A 22,302-nucleotide genomic window follows, 5' to 3' on the forward strand; every position below is an offset into this window, starting at 1 on the left:
CCATCATACAAGATGGCCGCCAGCGAGGGGACTTAGTTTAACATAGGACCTTATGGGAAATGCATACAAATGACTTTGTTAAGAGAACCACTAAATGAAATGAAACCAAACATGACATGAATGTTCCTTATGAGGTGCTGACCAAGTGTTGTTACTTTGTAGCCAATCCATCATTCAAGATGGCCTCCAGCGGGGGACTTAGTTTAACATAGGACTCAATGGGAAATACATACAAATGTCTTCTTTTAGAGAACCACTGAATTGAATAAAACCAAACATAGCATAAATGTTCCTTTTTTAATGAGGTGCTGGCCAAGTGTTGTTACTTTGTAGCCAAATTTTATCTTTTTTTTATATGATTTCAAAAACCCAGGTAGAATCAGGTGTGCGATACAGGCTCTTGAGAGCCTCTAGTTTCATTATAGTCAGGACATTTGTCATCTTGATATTCTTTTCAGAATAAGATAGAATATCATCATAACGTCATAAGTTTTCTTTTATATCATTGGAATTGATTTGATGGTGCTGTTCAAAATATGATGTCCACAGTGAGGCTAATGTTGACACAAACACAAATAAGTGGCTGTACACATCAATTATAAATTATTGTTGTTTAAAACGGCAGTGATTTTCTCTGAAATTTGATATTGACATCAACACCAATAAATGGTTGTATATACAAATTATAAACTATATTTCAGGTACATGTGCCATCACAGACAGTGTTCTCTAACTTTCCTGACAGACTAGATGCTAAATTACGTATCCCTTTGTGTATGGACTTCTCCAGAAGTAGTGGTTATTTTACAGTGGGAACCAACAAGGGTTTAGCCCTACTTTACAGGTACAGTTTTTATAGCTCAAAGATCAGTTTATATTTAACTGTAAAAATGTAGTGGTTTCATAGATTAAACGTTTATTGGTATTAATTCAGTGAAATATTTCTGTTAGTTTTGTTCTCATGTTAAATTAACTTTTATTTCATTGGATACTCAAATTACATCTTAAATTAAGCCAGCCCTTTATTTATGATATTAATGCAGTTTTTAAATTGTAATGAGGATTCCTATTATATTTTCATAAGAAAATTAAGAGCAGTGAATTCATTTTTGAGCTTTTAATTATTTTCTAATTTTGAAAGAAGCACTTTTAAAAAAGCAAGCCTGTAAATAGAGAAAAGATTCTCGTTCAATCTAATTATATACCCTGTGTCGCTAGGTAAAATCAATTTGCAACAGTGAAACCCACATTTTTCATAGGCAAAGCGTCAAATACAATACAGTTATCTCGTAATTGGAGAATGATTGAACCAATCAAATACTTACTTAGAAGCTACACTTGTCCAAGAGTAACTTTGGTTTAATCTGAATCAAAATCAATTTATTTTATGAAACCTTTTTTGTTCAAATACATAAAATATGTACCTATAAATGTGTATTCAATCAGTATAAATGGTCACCTTTGTTGGATTTATTAGAACCCCATAATGAAAGTTTTCGAAGGTATCTAGTAAAGGCTCAGTGTTAACATGAAGTGTCTGGTGCAAGGGTTTATTACTTTATTATTGATATCAGCTGGGATATTAATTCCTATACCTGTCAGTGTCTTCAAGAAGTTTCTGGTTCAAGGGTCATGTTTATCGTTTAGTATAAATATCAGCTAGGATATTTAGAAATTTAATTCTGAATCGGTAAAGTTTTTATTTTGATACCTTTGCCATCATTTTGTTGAAGCTGCACTTCTTATACAGAATCTATATTTTATTGTAGGGTGAAGCACTACAGCAATTACTAGTCATATCTATAAAACAATTGACATACATGTCATCTAAAAGGAGACAAAGATCGGTGAACATCAAATAAAAACCTGGTTAAACAGATACTATACTGTATAAACCTGATTAAGGTTTTTAATGTTATCACATACAATGGAGAACAGATATCCCGTTTTATTACCATTAAGAAGTGAACTTTGGAAATAATGTTAATTTATAAACATTGATTAACATTTTAACAATGATCATGAAACTTATAGCAATGTTAATCTTATGGTACAGGTATTATCAGTGACTTTTATAATTTGTTAATCATGTAGTGTTACAAGAATATGAATATTTGTAAGTTAGTGATGCAAATGGTTTTAGACATTTGATATTTTCGAAAACTTGGAACACTAAATAGTATAAGTATTGAATAATTAATGTTGTATGATTATACTTTCATTGACATTTAAAATTTTGATATCAATTGAAGTTGTAACAAGTACAAGTTGTCTGTGTATCTGTCACAAATATTTTACAAATCTAAATTAAATGATGTAAAAATATTATGATGTGGTATTTTAAAAACAATAAGAATTACTTGCATCCAAATAAATAATTTCAACACATTGTATCTTGTGAATATTTTGATACTTTATTTTATCATTGAAACTATGGCTTAGTATGACAAGATTAGTATGTTAATTACACCTGATGTAAGAATCCTGCATTTTGATTGGTTGATAGCCAGCCTATTTTTCACCAATTTACTGTTATCAAATGAATGTCGTTCATTTTTTAACGACACTGGGGTATCAAAAGGATATGCGTTTTTAGCTCACCTGGCCCGAAGGGCTAGTGAGCTTTTTGCATCACATTGCATCCGTCTTCTGGAGTCGTTAACCTTTACAAATATCTTCTACTCTGAAACTACTGTGCCAAATTAAACCAAACTTGGCCACAATCATCATTTGGGAATCTTGTTTAAAAAATGTGTCCGGTGACCTGGCCAAACAACCAAGATGGCCACCACGGCTAAAAATATAACATAGTTTTTGGCTTATAACTCAAAAACCGAAGCATTGAGAGCAAATCTAACGGGATAAAATTGTTTATCAGGTCAAGATCTATCTGCCCTGAAATTTCAGATGAATCTGACAACCCGTTGTTGGGTTGCTGCCCCTGAATTGGAAATTTTAAGGAAATTTTGCTGATTTTGGTTTTTATCTTGAATATTATTATAGATTAAGATAAACTGTAAACAGCAATAATGTTCAGCAAAGTCAGATTTACAAATAAGTCAATTAAATGACCGAAATGGTCAATTGACCCCTTTAGGAGTTATTTCACTTTATAGTCAATTTTAACCATTTTTCTTAAATCATTGTAATCTTTTACAAAAATCTTTTCCTCTGAAACTGCTGGGACAAATTAATCCAAACTTAGCCATAATCATCTTTGAGGTATCTAGTTTGAAAAATGTGTCCGATGACCTGGCCATTCAACCAAGATGGCCGCCACAGCTAAAATTAGAACATAAGGGTAAAATGCAGTTTTTTGTCTTATAACTCTCAAAAAACAAAGCATTTTGAGCAAATTTGACTGTCGTAAAATTGTTTATCATGTCAAAATATATCTGCCCTGAAATTTTTAGATTGATCGGACAACTCGTTGTTAGAATGCTGCCCCTGAATTGGTAATTTTAAGGAAATTTTGCCGCTTTTTGTTATTATTTTGATTATTATTATAGATAGAGATGAACTGTAAACAGCTATAATGTACACCCAAGTAAGACCTTAAAATGAGTCAACATAACCAAATTGGTCAATTGACCCCTAAGGAGTTATTGTCCTTTATAGTTAATTTTTAACAATTTTCATAAAATTTGTAAATTTTTACTAACAAACATTTTCCACTGAAACTGCTGGGCCAAGTTCATTATAGATAGAGATAATTGTAAGCAGCAAGAATGTTCAGTAAAGTAAGATGCACAAACACATCACAATCACCAAAACACAATTTTGTCATGAATCCATTTGCGTCCTTTGTTTAATATTCACATAGACCAAGGTGAGCCTCCGGTTTACCCTCTCTGCCATGGTATTTGCCAAAAATTACTCTATCCGACTGGACTCTTGTATCATCACGATCATCAATGCCTTTTTGAACATTAACTTTCGGTGTAATTAAACAGATATATCATGTTCTTGAGGGATATTTGCGAAAAATACCTGTCTTGAGAATGAATTTCCCTCCCTTACGGCACGCAAAATTTAATTGTTAACTGAAACCTGTGCGAGATAATGCCCTGATAATATTGGTAATGTTTGTGAACTTTAAAAAAGTCTTCTGCTTTTGATTGAATAAAAGGTCCAATGTGAAACCAAATTTAACATCAATCACTATAAGGGTATCTGTCATGATATGAATCTAATTTTACATGATTTCACAAACCAAAGGAGAATAAAGTGAGTGGCACAATTTCTTGAGATCCCTTTTTTAACTCACCTGGCTCAAAGGGCAAAGTGAGCTTTTCTTATCACTTTGTGTCTGGCGTACGTCGTCTGTAAACTTTTACAACTCTTCTCCTCTGAAACTACTGGGCCAAATTTAACCTAACTTGGACCAAATTATCATTCAGGTATCTAGTTTAAAAAATGTGTCTGATGGCCAATCCAACCAACCAAGATAGCCGTCATGGCTAAAAAGAGAACATAGGGGTAAAATGTAGATTTTGGCTTATATCACTAAATCTAAAGCCCAGTGCAAATCTGACATGGGGTAAAATTGTTTATCAGGTAAAACTTTACTTGCCCTGACATTTTCAGATGAATCTGACTACTGGTTGTTGGGTTGCTGCACTTGAATTTGTAATTTTAAGGAAATTTTGCAGTTTCGGGTTATTATCTTAAGCTTGAATATATTATAGATAAAGGTAGACTGTTAACAGCAATAATGTTCGGCAAAGTAAGATAAAAAATAAGTCAACATGATCAAAATGCTCCATTGATCCCTTAAGGAGTTATTGCCCTTTATAGTAATTTTTTACCAATGTTTCGTAAATTTTTGTTATCTTTATAAAAATCTTCTTTGAAACTACTTGGCCAAATTTAACCAAACATGGCGACAGTCATTATTGGAGTATCTAGTTTAAAAAAAATGTGTCATTTGACCCGGCCAGCCAACCTAGCAGGCCGCCATGGCTAAAAAAAACGAACAAATTGGTAAAATGTAGATGTTGGCTTATATCTCTGAAACCAATTTACTGTGACATAGGGGAGGACGAACTTTAGTTTGTATTTGCAAGTGGCAAAAGCTTTAGATATATATCTATCCATGACCTTTCATATGCACTAGGCATTGAGAGATTACATGTTTGCCGAAAAAGGAACTGCGTTGGTCGCATGGGTGGCGTTAGGAGATGTGACTAGCATTTAGGATGATGCTTGATCAGCCAACAAAATCCGCTATGGATTTGATAATGATATTGATAAAACGGTACGTGGTTTTGTTGTAAGATCGAAAAAACTGATCAGATTGGGTTAACAAAGCAGGAAAACATGTGTTTTTTTAAGAGAAAAGACTAACTGAGGCTATTCCCATGACTCGGTCTAGTCAAGACACTCATGAATGGCGAAAGAAAAAAATATGAACCATGGTACATGTAACTCTTTTGGACAACTCTTTGTGAGGCCTCTGCATCTTATCAGGAGCTTGTACATTATGGATGTAATAAATGATATCACAGCCTTTTTAAATGTGGAAAATCAGCTCTTCGATTATGAATAAACATGAATTTGCGGCCTACCAAGTATGCTGGTTGGGTATTGTGTCCTTACCTTAATAAAATACCTTGAAACTGTAACAGAAGTGGGTGAAGTCTTGTATGCCTATGGTAGTTGAAACAACAAATGCTCATGATATTCTATCTCATCCACCACGTGATGTATTTCAAGTTAAGCACTAAGTTAACATTAAGAGGTAGACACTAGAATCATGGTGCATGTGTCTGATGCAGTGAAACACGAATTCAAACGAGTCATGATGCAAACAGTCGTTACTGACGATACAGCCATAATTTTTCGCTTTTTCTTGACATAGGGGTAGACGAACTATGGATTATGATTGGGAGGGCAAAACACTTTGGATTCATATCTATCAATGGCATTTCAAATACACTAGGCAATGAGTGATCAAACACACTTGTGATCCATGCCTTTACCGGTTGTGATACGATTCTCTCTGCGCTTGTAAAAGGGCAAAACTGAAGGCTTATTGTGGCTATTCCCTCAACATGGTCTATTCATTCCAGCATGTAAAACCTGCAACTACTAAGGCAGGTGTTTAGGGGGACGAGCCTGGAACTGGCCCTTATTGGTACCAAGTCGAGGCGCTAACAGATGACAAGGGTACAAAAAAGGATCCATTAAAAAAACTCTGAGGCCTCATCATTTTGTCAGAAACTTGTACATTGTGGATGAAAGAAAGGATGCCGCGGTCGTTGTTAAAGGAAAATTAGGTCTCCCGTGCACTGCCTTATGTGCATGGGGGTGATCGTGAATAAACATGTATATTTGGCCAAATAGTTGTTACTTTAAAAATGTTTTAGTACTTAAGTCATTTCATATTTAATCGGTCTAATCATGAAGATGACCTTGATTAAAACAATGTGGATTAAACCTGGTTTTACAGCTAGCTACCCCTCTCACTTGTTTGACAGTCACACAAAAACTGGAGTACAGCTGCCAACATTGTAAAATACTTATACAGTGGAAAGTTGAATAGTTTTGCATGTCCTAGTTGTATTTCCATGTTGATTCTTGTGTCTGATATAGAGATATTTGAGAAATTTTACAATGTCTGGATTTTATCCAAACAATGGCATCGGAAAAACAAAGTACATGTGTTGGCAAACTAAATATTCATGGTAGATAGGCCAAATTGTAAATTGACACCTGTGCGAGATAATGCCCTGATAACGTAATATTGGTAATGTTTGTGAACATTTGATTGAATTGAAAGGCCAATGTGAAACCAGATTTTACATCAATCAATATTAGGGTATCTGTTATGATTTGAATCTAATTTCCAGATTTCACAAACCAAAGGAGAATCAAGTGAGTGACACAGTTTTTTGAGATCCTTTTTTTTGGGTGTCATGAATAGAAATCAAGTATGTTAATGTTTGTGACATAGGTCAATGCATTTTTAATTGGGAATTTTCGGGAGAATACATAAAGGGTTCATATTATTTCATTGTTGAAGCTTCTTCATTAATACCATACACATAATTCACAGAGATATTCCCAGGGGTATGACAACAGTAGATTTGATGATTTTATTCCTTTAAAGAAATGCACTCTAAACATAAAAATGATCGATGGTGATTGTATTTTATATCAGAAAATCTTAGTTTGCCTACCTACTAAGTATATTAATAGGGAAAAAAGGTTACGTTATCGTTTAATAGATAATTGCTTACATGATGGAACAAACTGAAGATAAATTGTGAACTAAGTTCCACATGCCATGTCAGAATCTTTCATAATATGTGCCAATACAGTCAAATCATACAATACTGACTGTCATCATACCTAAGTCATTCAAAAACTGACAAAGTCAAAGATGGAGATAGTCACATACATCCTTGGTCTTTTGCTGTTACACAAAAAAAAGGTTGATTTTCATAGCGTGCAAAAGTTACTACAGCCCTCAAATTCTTAGCTTAAACCCTGATTACATCTACAGTATATAATTTCATTTACCACATTTTTTCCTTTTCGTCTTCGTATAATTTTTACATGTCTGCTATTATCCTTAAACTAATTGATATCTTGTATCACATGCCATTGATACATAAATAACAAAATCAATCATCTTTGTTGTTTGTTAACTTGTATCAGTTAAAACGAATTCAGTACCAAACTGAAACCATGTTTAATACACCATTTTCTACATTTGAAAATGCCTGTACCAAGTCATTTTTTTTATGTTTTTTGTTATTTGATTTTGCCATGTGATACTTGACTTTCCGATTAGATTTTCCTCTAAGTTCATTGTTTTTGTGATTTTACTTTTTACTTGATTATTAAGTTATTAAAGTTGTTGTTAATCTATTATGATACCATTAGGATTGCTCAATCACAAATATATTGTATTTGTATTTATACAGTATGTTTTCGAATTGACACTTATCATACTCCCTGTTTTCTGACGTAGTTTTCTATTCATCAGGAGAACAATATAATAATGTATGTTATGTTAGCATATATCGTATATTCCAGTTTAGTCAACATTTAGGACTATACTAAAACTAGATGGTCTGCTTCACATCTAAATATCATTCTAGAAATGGATGGAAATATACGCCTAAAACTAGAATTAATGAGAACGGGTTGGCAATCAGTTTTCCGTTAGGAAAAGGCTACTTTTCTTTTTGGTTGTTAGTGTGTTCATGTCAAGAATTTACATAAAAAAACTTCAAGCAAGCAAACAACAATTAATTTATCTTCTGATAAACAGCAAGACAAATTTTTGAAAAGATACAGCTTGGACTGACAGACAATGCAGGATATATGTAGGTCGCATGTCCCTTATGTAATGGTTAACGTTTTTATTAGCACACCTTTCTTAACGAGATAAGTAAGATGTGTAATGACGTTTTCAACTCCATTACAAAACTTGTTGTTAGATTTAAAGAAAACTCTAACAGGACATGTCTAGAAGTATTCACCCATCTTTGAAGGCAATGAAGTAAAATTCAACAGTGTACATCTTCGACGAACAATTTTCATCTAGTATATAAGTCTTGAGAACAAGGCATCTTAGATGACACATAGTTACATTGAATTGTATATTAAGTTTTTTGCGTTGTTTAATAAAAGCTATAACAATCTTTGTATGATAGATCGGATTCATTACAAACTGGACTGTTTAAATAGCATCTAATCTATATTCCCACTACCAACAACTTTTCCCTTTTTTATGGCCCCCGCAAGTTGTCGGTGCCATATAATTTGACCTTTTTCCGCAATTCCGCAATTCCGTAGTTCCGTAATTCCACAACAAACTATTATACGGACTTTTTTCTAAACGCCTTCAGATACTGGGCTGATTTTCAGTATGTGTTGAGTTACAGATCATTTTCAGTTTCGTTCCGCCTTGCTAATTTTTGGCCAAAATTACGGGCATTGGCCTTTGAGAAATTGTTAAAAACCACAGTTATACGCATTCTTTTCTATATGCCTGCAGATTTTTTGCTGAATTTTGATGTTTGAGACTACCATAATGTTTGTGTCCGTATGTGTTATTGAAATTGCAGATTTTTCAGCTTTTTGGGAAGGGGCCATCCGTGTCGCTTTGGCATATCTAGTTTTTAAACAAGAATACACATGCTGAAATATTTCGCCGTCTTTACTTACCATTGATTATTTATTGATAGTTCATAGTTCCAAATTAAAAGTTACTTTTACTATCACATAAAGAGACAATAACAATCAAAACTAATGAGTAAACAAAGACTCACAAAACCAAAGGACATTTAGATCAACAGTTATAAATAATAATTAAGAAATAAACTTAGTATGATCCAAAAAAAAACCGAGGTCAAGGGCAGAGATAAACAGACTGGAAATACATATATATACCTTACAATCATTCAATACACTTAACAGATAAGCCTATTGCACATCTCATGCAAATCTCTGATTCCTTTCACGGATTTGGCTATACTTTTTTAACCTTTTGGATTATAGCTCTTCATCTTTAATATAAGCTTTGGATTTCAAATATTTTGCTCACCAGCATCACTGACGAGACATGTATTGTCGAAATGCGCGTCTGGTGCAGAAAAATTGGTACCGTTAATGTTATTAGAAACAAACTTGATAAGAAAATTTAGAATTGATCAATGAGTGATGAAAATGAAGCCAATGTCAGACAAACCATACCAGACAGATGTATACACATTAAAACCCTTACATGCTTCAAATATTGTTGCCCTTTTGCAAATCAAATTAAATAAACAAAACTGCAAATTTAGACGAACTACTGTAACTAATTTTCAAGAGTCAATCAATCATTATATTCCAGGCCCCTATCGCAAAAAGACATGTTTATTTATAAAAAAAAAGAATATATGATCGTCATGCAATGAGACACCTCAATAGAAGAGACCAACAATGACACAGAAATTAACAACTATAGGCCACAGTACAACCTTTAATTATGAACACAACACAGTCACAGCTATAAAAGGCCTTGAGATGACATAAATAAAACTATTAAAACGATTAAACTAATGACCTGCTTTATATAGAAAAAAGTTAACAAATCAAGATTATGAGATATACAGCAGCAAAAGACAACCTCTTAATTACCATCTCCTGACTTAGGGCAGGCAAATACAGAATTTGGCGGGTGTTAAATTTGTTTTAAATTTAAATAGAAAACAAAAAAATTTAAGATCTTTTGTGAAATTTGTTTATTTTTCAATATATACACACGTAACTGTGGTATGGTTATTAATAAGACAACTATCCACTATAGTTTGAACAAAGATAATAGCAATCTTATCATTATTATTATAAGTCTATGTACGACCTTCAAAAAAGAGAAAAACCCTTATCATATACATGTTATAATCAGCAATTAAAGGCATTGAAATGAAAAATATGAAAATAATTCCAACATTAAAACTGACGGCATAATTTATACATGTTATACAATACAAAAATCAAATATATACTAGTATGTCAAACATAGACAAACAGCCACTCGAAAGAAGCTCATTAGCAAGAACATACATAATGTGATAGGGTTAAACATTATGAACAGATAACCCTCCCCTAACATGAGACACGATAAAGACAATCATTTGCAAAAGGTTAATCCTGATAGATCTGTTAGATGACCGGTTGTTAGATGCACAAAACAAATCAACCAACATAAAAAACAAGCCACAATGTACCAATGTATGAGTACCATAGTAACTGATAGATGAGCAAAATTATACCTAGTAAATAAATCTTGTTATTATATACTGAATAATTAGTGAATATTAAAAATTAAATTGAGAAACTCGTCACCTTGTGCATTGTCAAAATATCAGTTAGCTATATTGATCAGATGAATGATCTAGACTACTTAGAACTGAACATAGAAATAGTGTATTTACAATATATATCTGATAATGTTTTGATTCATCCAAAAACATATTCAAGGTTAGTACCCATAAAACAATATATAAAAATTTTACAATCTGGTGTTTAATTGATAACTTTAAGAATAATCAAGTTTACACAATGAAATTTTAATTATTAACAGCATTACTGTGAAATTTAAGATGTGATGTACTGTTTTTGATAAATGATTGACAGGTATAGCAAAAGCTCCTTACTAAATCTTGATGAATTTAGTAAAAGTATAAGACTGGTACTACTAAATGTTTTTGGAACTAGATCACAGGCTTTATAATTTACCTGTATTACACATGTTACATACATGAATTATAAAGTTAATTTACATTTTTATTACAGTTAATTAAAAGCATAACACATAAAAATGTCATCCCTAGTCTTGAAAATGTTACAAGCACTAAACAACAATATAGGCCAAGATGTTATTTGATGAAAATACACACTCAAAGTTTACTATTTAGACTGATATCATCACATTGTTTACTGATAATTCAAGAGTATTACTGTCTTAAGTGGTATTAAGATATCAGCATAAATATTTTTCCATTTACTTTAAAAATAATTTGGACAATTTGGAAACCTGAACTTACTTAAATAAATAATAGGTATAAACTGCCCTGGGTCAGACATATCCTTTCAGTAGGATTTAAAAAACTAATTTCTTAGTTTAAACATGTATCACATAAAGAGACACTGGCTCATCAGATTTTAAATAATTTAAATTCCAAATGAAGACTTGTATAACAAAATTACAAAGAATTTAATTCAAAGAATCTCAGCAGCATGTTTGATGTGAAACCTGAGTACAAATAAATTGATTTACCGTAGTAAAATGGTCTGTTGTCCTGAAGTTAAATATTATAACATATACATGTTGAAAGCAGACTGTTTCACAGTATTAATATTCATGGAAGACTTTGATTGTCATTTGGTCACCTAGTGTGACAAAGTTTCTCTGGTTTAAAATATAAGATATCCAATTATGATTCAGTTCTGTCAGTTCCTTTGTTGTAACAGTTTTGTACTTTTTACCATCTGATGACACATGTAATATTAATCCATCTTTACACATCACATATAGACTGCCATCTTGTAGTGTAGTTATCTTCAAGGGTGTTGATGGTAATGCAAGAGTGTGATGTCTGTCATCAGTGTAACTGTACCAGTACAGCTTGTAGCTTTTATCACAGTAGTATATTCTGTCACCAGAACCATGTAAACTGCCAGGATGACAGTCAGTCTGTATTGTCTGTACCACCTCTCTTGCCTGATGATCTATGATCAGTAGTGTGTTGTAACCACCTACAACTAACTTATTGCTTATAGTTGTAATGCTATGCCCCAACCCCAATCCAGGTACTGATATTGATTTAAGTTTGAGTTTATTGTTTATGCCATACATCTCTATACACTTACTTCTCTTCAGTATTACAGCTACTGTCGAGTTGTTGACTGCTATAACACAGAATGGTGCATCCTGTACTTGTATACTGTCTACCTGTGATCCATCTGTATTACAGATCAGTAGTCTCTTCTGCCTAGGTAAACACATCACCAGTCTACCATCATTCATTATCACTATATCTGATACTCCTTTCCAGTTATCAACAACTGCTGATGTTAAGTCAATCTCATGATGCAATTTGAAAATAGAATGTCCTAGTTTGTATGGTTGTAAAGCTCTCCCGTGTATGTCTGAAAAATAAATTGATTATTTTACAAATCACTATATACATCTCATTGAATTAATTACTGTATTAGTATAAATTATTAATGCTTCTTTTATTCTATAACAGTGGCAGTGAATACAAAAGATAGTACTCAATAGAGATATTTTAATGAATGTTTCTAAAAGAGATAAGGAATCTTAAACTATGATAAATGACATGATATAGAAACTTAGTCTCAATTAAGTTTAAATGTTTGTTTTGTATAACATATAAATATTTCAAAAAGGTGTAGGGCAATGATATCCTACACTTTTCAATAATCTTGAAATTTGTCATATTCTATACAAACACTAATACTACATTTGAAATAAAAAATATATTTTCTGTTTGTGTTTACCGTGTGCTTTTAGCCTTTTGAAAACTTACACCACTGAGTATATATTAATTAAATAAACAAATTTTGATATTATTGATTCTTTAGCCGGCCAACCAACCAGGAGGTCCGAGTTCACAGTTATTTCATAGTGGATTTCTTTTAGACAATTAATATTTTTACAGTGTGATGTAATACTTTTGGGACAAATTTATCAAAATTATAGAAAACTTTATCAGCTCTATTAACTCAAAATATGGACAATGTTATGTTAAGGGGTCTTGAAATCTTTTGCCGGCTTCCGAACTGCTAATTATTTACCTTTTTCAGCTGGACCTAATCTTTACTTTACATTAAAATTTATGACCCAATTTTTTTCAGTGTCATTTCATCCCCCCCCCCACACACTTACTATATGAGGCATAAAACATGTAGGAATAAATTTGGAAGGGGTATACAAAAAATTGGCAAGTCACACACTATCACTATGGACTTTATTCATGGACAGCGAAAATCAAAGGACAATAACTGTGTAATCGGACCAGGATGGCAACAATGCCAAATATTGAACATAGGGGTAAAATGTAGATTTTGGCTTATAACTCTAAAACCAAAGCATATAGAGCAAATCTGACCAGATAAAATTGTTTATCAAGTCAAGATCTATCTGCAATAAAATATTCAGATGAATCAGACAACTGGTTGTTGGGTTGCTGCCCCTGAATTGGTAATTTTAAGGAAATTTTGTCGTTTTTAGTTATTATCTTGAATATTCAAAAAGATAGAGATAAACTGTAACAGCAATAATTTTCAGCAAAGTAAGATCTAAATGTTTGTCAACCTGACCAAATTGTCAGTTGACCTCTTAAGGAGTTATTGCCTTTTATAGTAATTTCCCAATTTTTCGTAAATTTATGTAATCTTACAAAAATATTCTCCTTTGAAACTACTGGGCCAAATTTCACCAAACTTGGCCATAATCATTATTGTGGTATCTAGTTAAAAAAATGTGCGAGGTGTCCAAGCCAACCAACCAAGATGGTCGCCATGGCTAGAAATAGAACATACGGAGAAAATGTAGATCTTGGCTTAAAACTCTTAAACCAAAGCATTTAGAGCTAATCTGTCAACGGGTTCATTTGTTTTTCAAATCAATTTCTATCTGTCGTGAACTTTTTTAGATTAATGGGACAACTTGTTGTTGGGTTGCTGCCCCTTATTGATAATTTTTAAAGACATTTTGCCGTTTCTTGTTATAACTCTAATAATATTATAGATAGAGATAAACTGTAAACAACAATAATGCTCAGCAAAGTAAGATCTACAAAAAAAGTAAATGACCGGAATGGTCAGTTGACCTCTTAAGGAGTTATTGCCCTTAATAGTCAATTCTTAACAATGTTCATTTATTTGGTTATTTTTTGTAAATTTTTACAATATATTTTCCTCTGTAAATAATGGGTCAAGTTTATTATAGATAAAGCAAATTGTAAATAGCAAGATTGGTCAGTAAAGTAAGATCTACAAACACATCACCATCACCAAAACACAATTTTGTAATGAATCCATATTCCATATGTGTCCTTTGTTCAATATGCACATAGACCAAGGTGAGCGACAGAGGCTCTTAAAAGCCTCTTGTTTTATTTACTTTTCAGGATTAATAATCTTTGACATTTCATAATGTTAAAAGTATAGAAATATCCCTTTATAATGCTAAAAAAGTACTTAAAAGAGATTAGAGCCTTTATAAAATATTTGCCGCATAAACCGCTCAAAGCTTAAGCTATATATAGAGGTTGTTGTCGTAACATAATAGACTTAAGTCTAAACTTTAATAACAGATACCTGTACTTGTATTTACAATATAAAGATGGGTTAACCTGTATCCAAGGGACATGTTATGTTTTATTTATTTTACATTTAATTTGTTTGGGGCTTGTTCATTTTGACTTTGATATATCAGCTAACTGAGTTTCTAAATTGCAATGTCTAGTGGACGTTAAGGCAATACGATACATTATTGGTCCCATAATGAAATGTTGATGAACATTTGCATGTATAGGCGTTTTTTTACCTGATTTAATCAAATATGTAATTCAAAATATATCTTCATGTGCTACTTTATGAGTAAAATGAGGTCGAAATCGCAGATATTTGCCTAAAATTCGGAATAGTGGACATATTGTTCCTTTCAACAAAAGTGCATAATTGTTTGTTTTCAAAGATCAATACAAACTGTGTTTTGTTACATACGTTTGGTTTCATATAAGTATTCTATAGATATATGCATATTTTGTTTAGAAATAAGGCATTTAACAAATGGCTATAAAGTAAGAATTCGAAGAAACGTATTTTTTTGCTGTATATTTATTAATTTTTTAAAAATGGCATTATTGACATTTTCGTGAAAATTGGTACAAATAACCTTCATATGTAATAAAACCAAATGCTATTTTAAAAAAAACAATATGGTTTCATGAACTTGTTTTCCAGTTAAATCAGTTTTTTTTTTAAAATGTCACAGTTTGATGTTTCAACTTAAAATACCATGTTACGTTAGCAACATCCTTACCTCCCCTGTAACTGTATCGTATGCCCTTAAGCAAGCAACAATCAATCTTTCAAAGAAATTATAGAACCATCTTAAAACTATACATATTAATATAATGATATTTTTGTTCTCTTCAGTGCTCAACATTAAAAGGTCTATATATGTACAAATGTATGATACTTAAGAGTGGAATTATTGTCTCTCTTACCTTGTTCGTTAATGTTTCTTTTACATCTCTGACAGATAACATTTTGTAACACCTCCTGAAAACAGAAAGTGCTTTACTTTATTTATTATACCCCAACTCTTTGATTCAATATTGCAATGACGGACTTGTCCAATAAAATCATCAAAGATACCAGGACTAAATTTTGCATATACATCAGACGCGCGTTTCGGCTAGAAATGACTCATCAGTGACGCTCGAATCCAAAAAAGTTTTAAAAAAGGCCAAATAAAGTACGAAGTTGAAGAGCATTATGGACCAACATTTCTATATTTTGTAAACAATAAATTTATAAATATAATCATATCAATGACATTTCATGTCCGCACAGAAACTGCTTACTAACAGTGTGTCTGTCTGTCTCATGTGTCTGTCTGTCTGTTGATCTATTTATACAACAAATACATCTGTCACACATCTCTCATGTGATACCGAACGTAATGTCGAAAACAGATATTTTACTTGACAAAACTCAACATAAACCTGACAGTACTTAAATGTACTTGAATTTGGTCTCAACTTTACTACACACGTCTGACAATCTATTTAAAGTCTGAATATGGTCGTGAGCAATGCTTGACCATTTTTAACAGTATTTTCAGGTAAAATAGGCAAGAATGTTCAGTTTGGAATTAATTCAGATAGTCAACTTAACTCTACAGCTATCTCAAATAAATAGAAGTCTAACCAAAGGTAATATGGTTGTTTAGTTTATTTCTGTAAAATTTTAGGATTTTCAGTTCAGACTCCATTCAGATACTAAGTACTGTAGTCACTTTTAGAAATTTCTATAACTTTTTCAAATCAACTTAAATTTCGATATAAAGCTCTAGCTACAGCTATCTCTTTTATTTAGTGATCTTGCAAAATACTAGATATTTGGTTGTTTGATATACTGCAGACAAATTTCAGGATTTCATTAATTAATCTAGGGATAAAAAGTTAGAATTTTCAGTTTGGACAACATTCTGTTGAAATTTTTATACTTTTTCAAATCAACTTGTATTTTGATAACAAAGAAACAATCCCACAAAGAACAACAACATTTGACAAGAATAATAATCAATCTGATCAATTGAAAAAGAGAAATCAAAGATACCAGAGGAATAGGCAGACTCATAGAAATTCATGAAAATAAACTGACTACGCCATGGCTTAAAATAAAAAGTCAAAGAAATTTCTATACTTTTTCAAATCAACTTAGATTTTGATAACAAAAAAAATTTAAGAAATAATCCAACAAAGAACCACAGCATTAGGCAAGAAAAATAATATATTGGATAAATTGTCAAAGAAGTACAAAAGATACAACATCGAAAACTTAGGACTAAGCAACACGAACCCAACCAAAAACTGGGGGTGATCTAAGGTGCTCCATAAGGGTAAGCAGATCCTGCTTCACATGTGGCACACGTTGTGTTGCTTATGTTATTACAAATCTGGAAATAGTCTAACTCGGTAGGTCACACTCATGAATAGGAAAGGGTGTTGTAGTTATGTCATAAGGAACACATGTATTATTATTATTGAAATGCTTATAGCATAACAGTCACCAAATCGTGATGGCTTCAGTAAAATTTACGAAGGGATGAGTTCAATTTCATCTTTTGAAAATCTTTTTTTTTTAATAGTCTCCTCGTGAGCAGTAACGACAATCCTCTATCAAGGAAATCATTATAGGAAATATAAGCTAGGAAATATCGTATCATTTGTGAGACATGTACTCTGTAGAATATTGCTAAGTAGAAATGGAAAGTTTACAATTGTGAAGCTGAAAATGGAATATAATACACACTGCCACTGCGAGATGACAGACTTTTTGCACCACTTAAGTCACAGAGGAGCCTTAACAAAACATAATCCTACCTCTATTTCAGCCATTAGCACAACATTGTTGATACCCAGGAGTTCAGCAGTTTTTGTGCCAACAGTTTCCATTACCTCAGTATTGCCATTACCAATAGTTGTCTGTATTTCTGCAGATGTTGCATCTATTTTTGTGTCAATCTTAAATAAGAAAACATTGCAGATGTTATCGTCATTTCAAACATAACATCCTCTGTCTTCAATTGATTTTTTTTGGGGGCCATATCACAATGTGATCTTGTGTCAATACTTATAACTTTTGTCACCCATCCACACAGTTTGTTGTCTCCCTGTTGAAGGCCTCTCTGGAACCTTGCGATGAAGAACAGCAATACAATCAATGTTCCTTTGCTTTTTTTTTGTTTGGTTGCTGACTGCGCTCACATACTGATTGTGTATCATGAATGAATCATGAATCTTTACTATTATATGTAACTTTTTACATTTCTAATTTCTTCTTGAGAACCACTCAACCAAATATTCATCATGCTACTTTTTCAATATGTATTGCCCGTGGAAAGTTTTAAATTTAACAAACCCATATTTTTCATGTTATGATGCATCAATGCTTTTATTTAACTGAATTACAAACTACTAGTATATGTATGTAAATTTATTTGATTTCAATCATGCATTATGAATTAGTATTCTGTAAATCAAATTATATTATCTGATTCCTTATTTTAACTTCACAGGGATTTAATTTCTGTCATGAGAGTAAATTGCTTCCAAAATGAGTTGGTTTACAGTACTAGTAACTATACAGACTTTAAGTACATACCTTTTCAAGTATAACATGTACATCTAGAAGACATGTTACATAGTATTGACAAAGGGACTCATCCAATGGTCTGTTTTGTATTATAACAAGGTCATGCTGTTTACTTGGGTCCAGTTTTATAACATGTGATGTCAAGTCTGTCCAGAGGGTGTTGTATTCTGTCTCAGTTATGGCACCGTCTGTGTTATGGCTGAGATAGTTGTTCTTGAATTCTCGAAGGTCAGAAATCAACGTTCCTTCATTTGATGACAGGCTGCTGCAGTTCAGTAAAATCAAACTTAATAGAGTGAGGTCAAGGTCATTCAAGGAAATAGGCTTTGCTGTATATTTGCAATGGCAGTTATGGTTTGTTGATCCTGCAGTGTACATACGATTCCACTGGCTGTAATTAAGTGGAAGGGATTGTTGGTTTACACAATTAGCAGTGTCTACACAACATTTGCTATTTTTGTGACGTAAATGAAATAGGATGTGTTTAACAGGAAGACTGTTTATAAAATCTTGCAAACAGCCCAATCCTTTACTAGTGTAGTAGTCTTCAAGCTTCTTTCTTAGAAGAGGAGAAACAATTTCTAGTATCACAGCGCCAACAATTAGGTACCTTCTCTTGTCCTCTCTATCCATTCTGGAAACAAAATTAAAGAATAATGTATAAGAATGTTTAAACTATTCAGATACTAAATATTACCACATTAACTTAATATTTAACTTGTTTGACTCCAAAATTGTTTCTGTTCTCTAATTGTCTCCTGCGCAACACTTTGCGTAGGACATACATATACCAGGTGTTTTCCTGTCATCCCGTCCAGTCATGTCAAGGCTGTCAAGTGAACAATCTTGTCAGCTTTTTATAAAACTTGTATTTAAGGTTTATATAGATTTATTCATTGTTTTGGACAAGTTGGAAAATCAGTAGCAATCAATTATTGTTTTAAGGGTTATGCACCTTAAAAGCTTGGAAACATTATTATATGAAAAATTGCACTGTTGGCCATCTCACTTGTTCAACTTCTACCTGATTTTTCTGGATCCTTTATCATAGACAGATATAAGAAGATGTTGAATGGGTGCCAATGTGACAGCTTTCCATCCAAGTTCTAATTTGTAAAAGTGAGGCCTTCAACACAGAGCCATGCATACACAGAACAACAAGCTTTAAAGGGCCCCCAAAATGACTTGTGTTAAACAATTTAACATGTTTAAACATTTAAACAAAGGTCTACTATATATATAAAAAAAAAACAGAAATGAGAAACACTTATGAACCACATTAACCTCCATATATTCTTATTCCTGCACTCAAAACTAATGTATGTACAACTGTTTCAATATTATTCCTAGGGATGAAATGCAAATTAAATGTCTTCTATTTGTGAACGCTGTCTACAACATTTTTTTATCATTTCTTCCCTTTAAAATGGTTAAAACTTTGACTGAATTTCATACTCTGGGAGGAGAATAGATTTCAATGAGGGCTAGTTGGTTGGTTGGTCAGTTGGTTGGTTTGTTTATTTTGAAATTTAGAACACATGTTCCTAATGATACACTCTTTCTAATTTTGATTCCAAATTAAACTTTGATTCCACTTTCATGATCCATTAAACAAAGAAATTGATAGTGCAAGTATATGATCTGTATACTCTGGACATATTCTTATATTTTAGGCCCCACCTGCGAGGGGCATTATGTTTTCTGGTCTGTGTGTCCTTTTGTCTGTTCGTTCTTTGGTCTGGTTGTTCGTCCTTCTGTCTGTCCCAATTTAGGTTAAAGTTTTTGGTCAAGGTAGTTTTAAATGAAGTTGAACTCTGACCAACTTGAAACTTAGTACACATGTTCCCTATGTTTTGATCTCTTAATGCCAAAATTAGAGTTTTTATCCCATTTTCAAGGTCCACTGAACATAGAAAATGGTTGTGTGAGTGGGGCATCTGTGTATTGTGAACACATTCTTGTTTCCAAATACATAAGTTAATGTTCAAAAGTAGGAACAGATTATTTTATATGTATAAACTGATTAATTTCGTTAGGTAATATGGTTGTACATTTTGTACTTCCATTTTGTATAAGATTGATAATTTCTACTTTCAATTTAAATAAAATGCAATCATTTGACATTTTATAAACTTTCATTTTGTAAGAAAATAAGAAAAGTGGTAATACTACAAACCTTTATTCTATTTCATTTTCTATTTCTAAATATTTTGTAGACATAAGAAACAAAACCAATTGTGCTCTCACAGGAAAACCATTCAATTGTGGAAATACCCTTTGCTATTTTTAGACATAAATCACATGATAAAGTATATTGATCTACTTACAAAAGAGTTTTGTCAAATGGGGTCCTCTGAAGGTCAATCTGTTCACAATGATTATATTGAGGAAATAAAAGATACAGTAAAATTGGAAACATACAAAGGGCATATAAAATACACATTTTTTACAAAACTAAAGTTGATTAATTTGTCAACTAGAGGAGATAATTTATTAATAGATATATGCTTTAAATAGCCTCATCACACTATGAATGAAATGATAGAGTGCACTTATATTGTTATACCAAACATTTTTTGTAGAGCCTGCAACTTTTGTTGCATAAAGCTTGACATAGGGATAGTGATCTGGTGGCGGCTATGCGTACGTTCATTCCTCTGTCCATGTGTCGTCTGTCCCGCTTTAAATTAAAGTTTTTGTTCGAGGTAGTTTTTGATGAAGTTAAAGTCCAATCAACTTGAAACTTAGTACACATGGTCCCTTTGGTATGATATTTCTAATTTTAGTACTAAATAAGTTTTTTACCCCATTTCACAGTCTATTGAACATGGAAAATGATAGTGCGAGTGGGGCATCAGTGTACTTTGGACACATTCTTGTAACCATCTACTGTAGCAAAATAGTCAACTGGTGAATGCAATTAAAAATATTATGAAAAATCAGTTTATGCATGGTAAGAACAATTTTACAAACATCTTCTCCTCTGAAAGTACTGAATGGATTTGAATGAAACTTAGCATGATTGTTCCTTAGAGTATCCTGTACAAAGTGTGCGCTTCGATTTTTGATCCGTCAAAAAACATGGCCGCCGTAACTTAAAATAGAACATAGGGGTCAAATGCAGTTTTTGGCTTATATCTCAAAAACAAAAGCATTTAGAGCAAATACGACACGGGTAAAAATGTTCATTAGGTCAAAATCAGCCCTGAAATTTTCAGATGAATCAGACAAACCATTGTTGGGTTGCTGCCACTTAATTGGTAATTTAAAGGAAATTTTGCAGTTTTTGGTCATTATCTTGAATATTATTATATAGATAAAGATAAACTGTAAACAGCAAAAATGATCAGCAAAGTAAGATCTACAAATAAGTTAATATGACCAAAATTGTCAATTGACCCCTTAAGGGGTTATTGTCCTTTAATGGCAATTTTTCACAATTTGTTCATCATATTTGCTAACTTTAAAAAATCTTCTCCTCTGAAACTACTGAATGGATTTGGATGAAACTTAGCATGATTGTTCCTTAGATTATCCTGCACAAAGTGTGTGCTTAGATTTTTGATCCGTCAAAAAACATGGCCGCCGTTACTTAAAATAGAACATAGGGGTCAAATGCAGTTTTTGGCTTATATCTCAAAAACGAAAGCATTTGGAGCAAATACGACACGGGTAAAAATGTTCATTAGGTCAAAATCTATCAGCCCTGAAATTTTCAGATGAATCAGACAAACCATTGTTGGGTTGCTGCCACTTAATTGGTAATTTAAAGGAAATTTTGCAGTTTTTGGTCATTATCTTGAATATTATTATATAGATAAAGATAAACTGTAAACAGCAAAAATGATCAGCAAAGTAAGATCTACAAATAAGTCAATTTGACCA

The 22,302-nt window shown here is 32.3% G+C and overlaps 2 protein-coding genes across 2 annotated transcripts in view; one reads left to right on the forward strand and one right to left on the reverse strand.

The window, feature by feature from the left end:
* Positions 1 to 22,302, forward strand: part of LOC134696914 (U3 small nucleolar RNA-associated protein 18 homolog) — a 53,870-nt gene that overhangs the window by 25,738 nt on the left and 5,830 nt on the right. The window lies entirely within an intron of this gene.
* LOC134697293 (uncharacterized) lies at positions 10,235 to 20,720 on the reverse strand. Its single transcript, XM_063559469.1, has 5 exons — positions 20,594 to 20,720; positions 18,427 to 19,051; positions 17,646 to 17,786; positions 15,762 to 15,816; positions 10,235 to 12,651 (listed from the first exon to the last, which is right to left on the reverse strand). Exons 2-5 carry the CDS (start codon positions 19,048 to 19,050, stop codon positions 11,855 to 11,857), a joined length of 1,617 nt encoding a protein of 538 aa, XP_063415539.1. The 5' UTR covers position 19,051; positions 20,594 to 20,720; the 3' UTR covers positions 10,235 to 11,854.

The sequence above is a fragment of the Mytilus trossulus genome, chromosome 14, assembly GCF_036588685.1.
Source record: "Mytilus trossulus isolate FHL-02 chromosome 14, PNRI_Mtr1.1.1.hap1, whole genome shotgun sequence".
NCBI lineage: Eukaryota > Metazoa > Mollusca > Bivalvia > Mytilida > Mytilidae > Mytilus > Mytilus trossulus.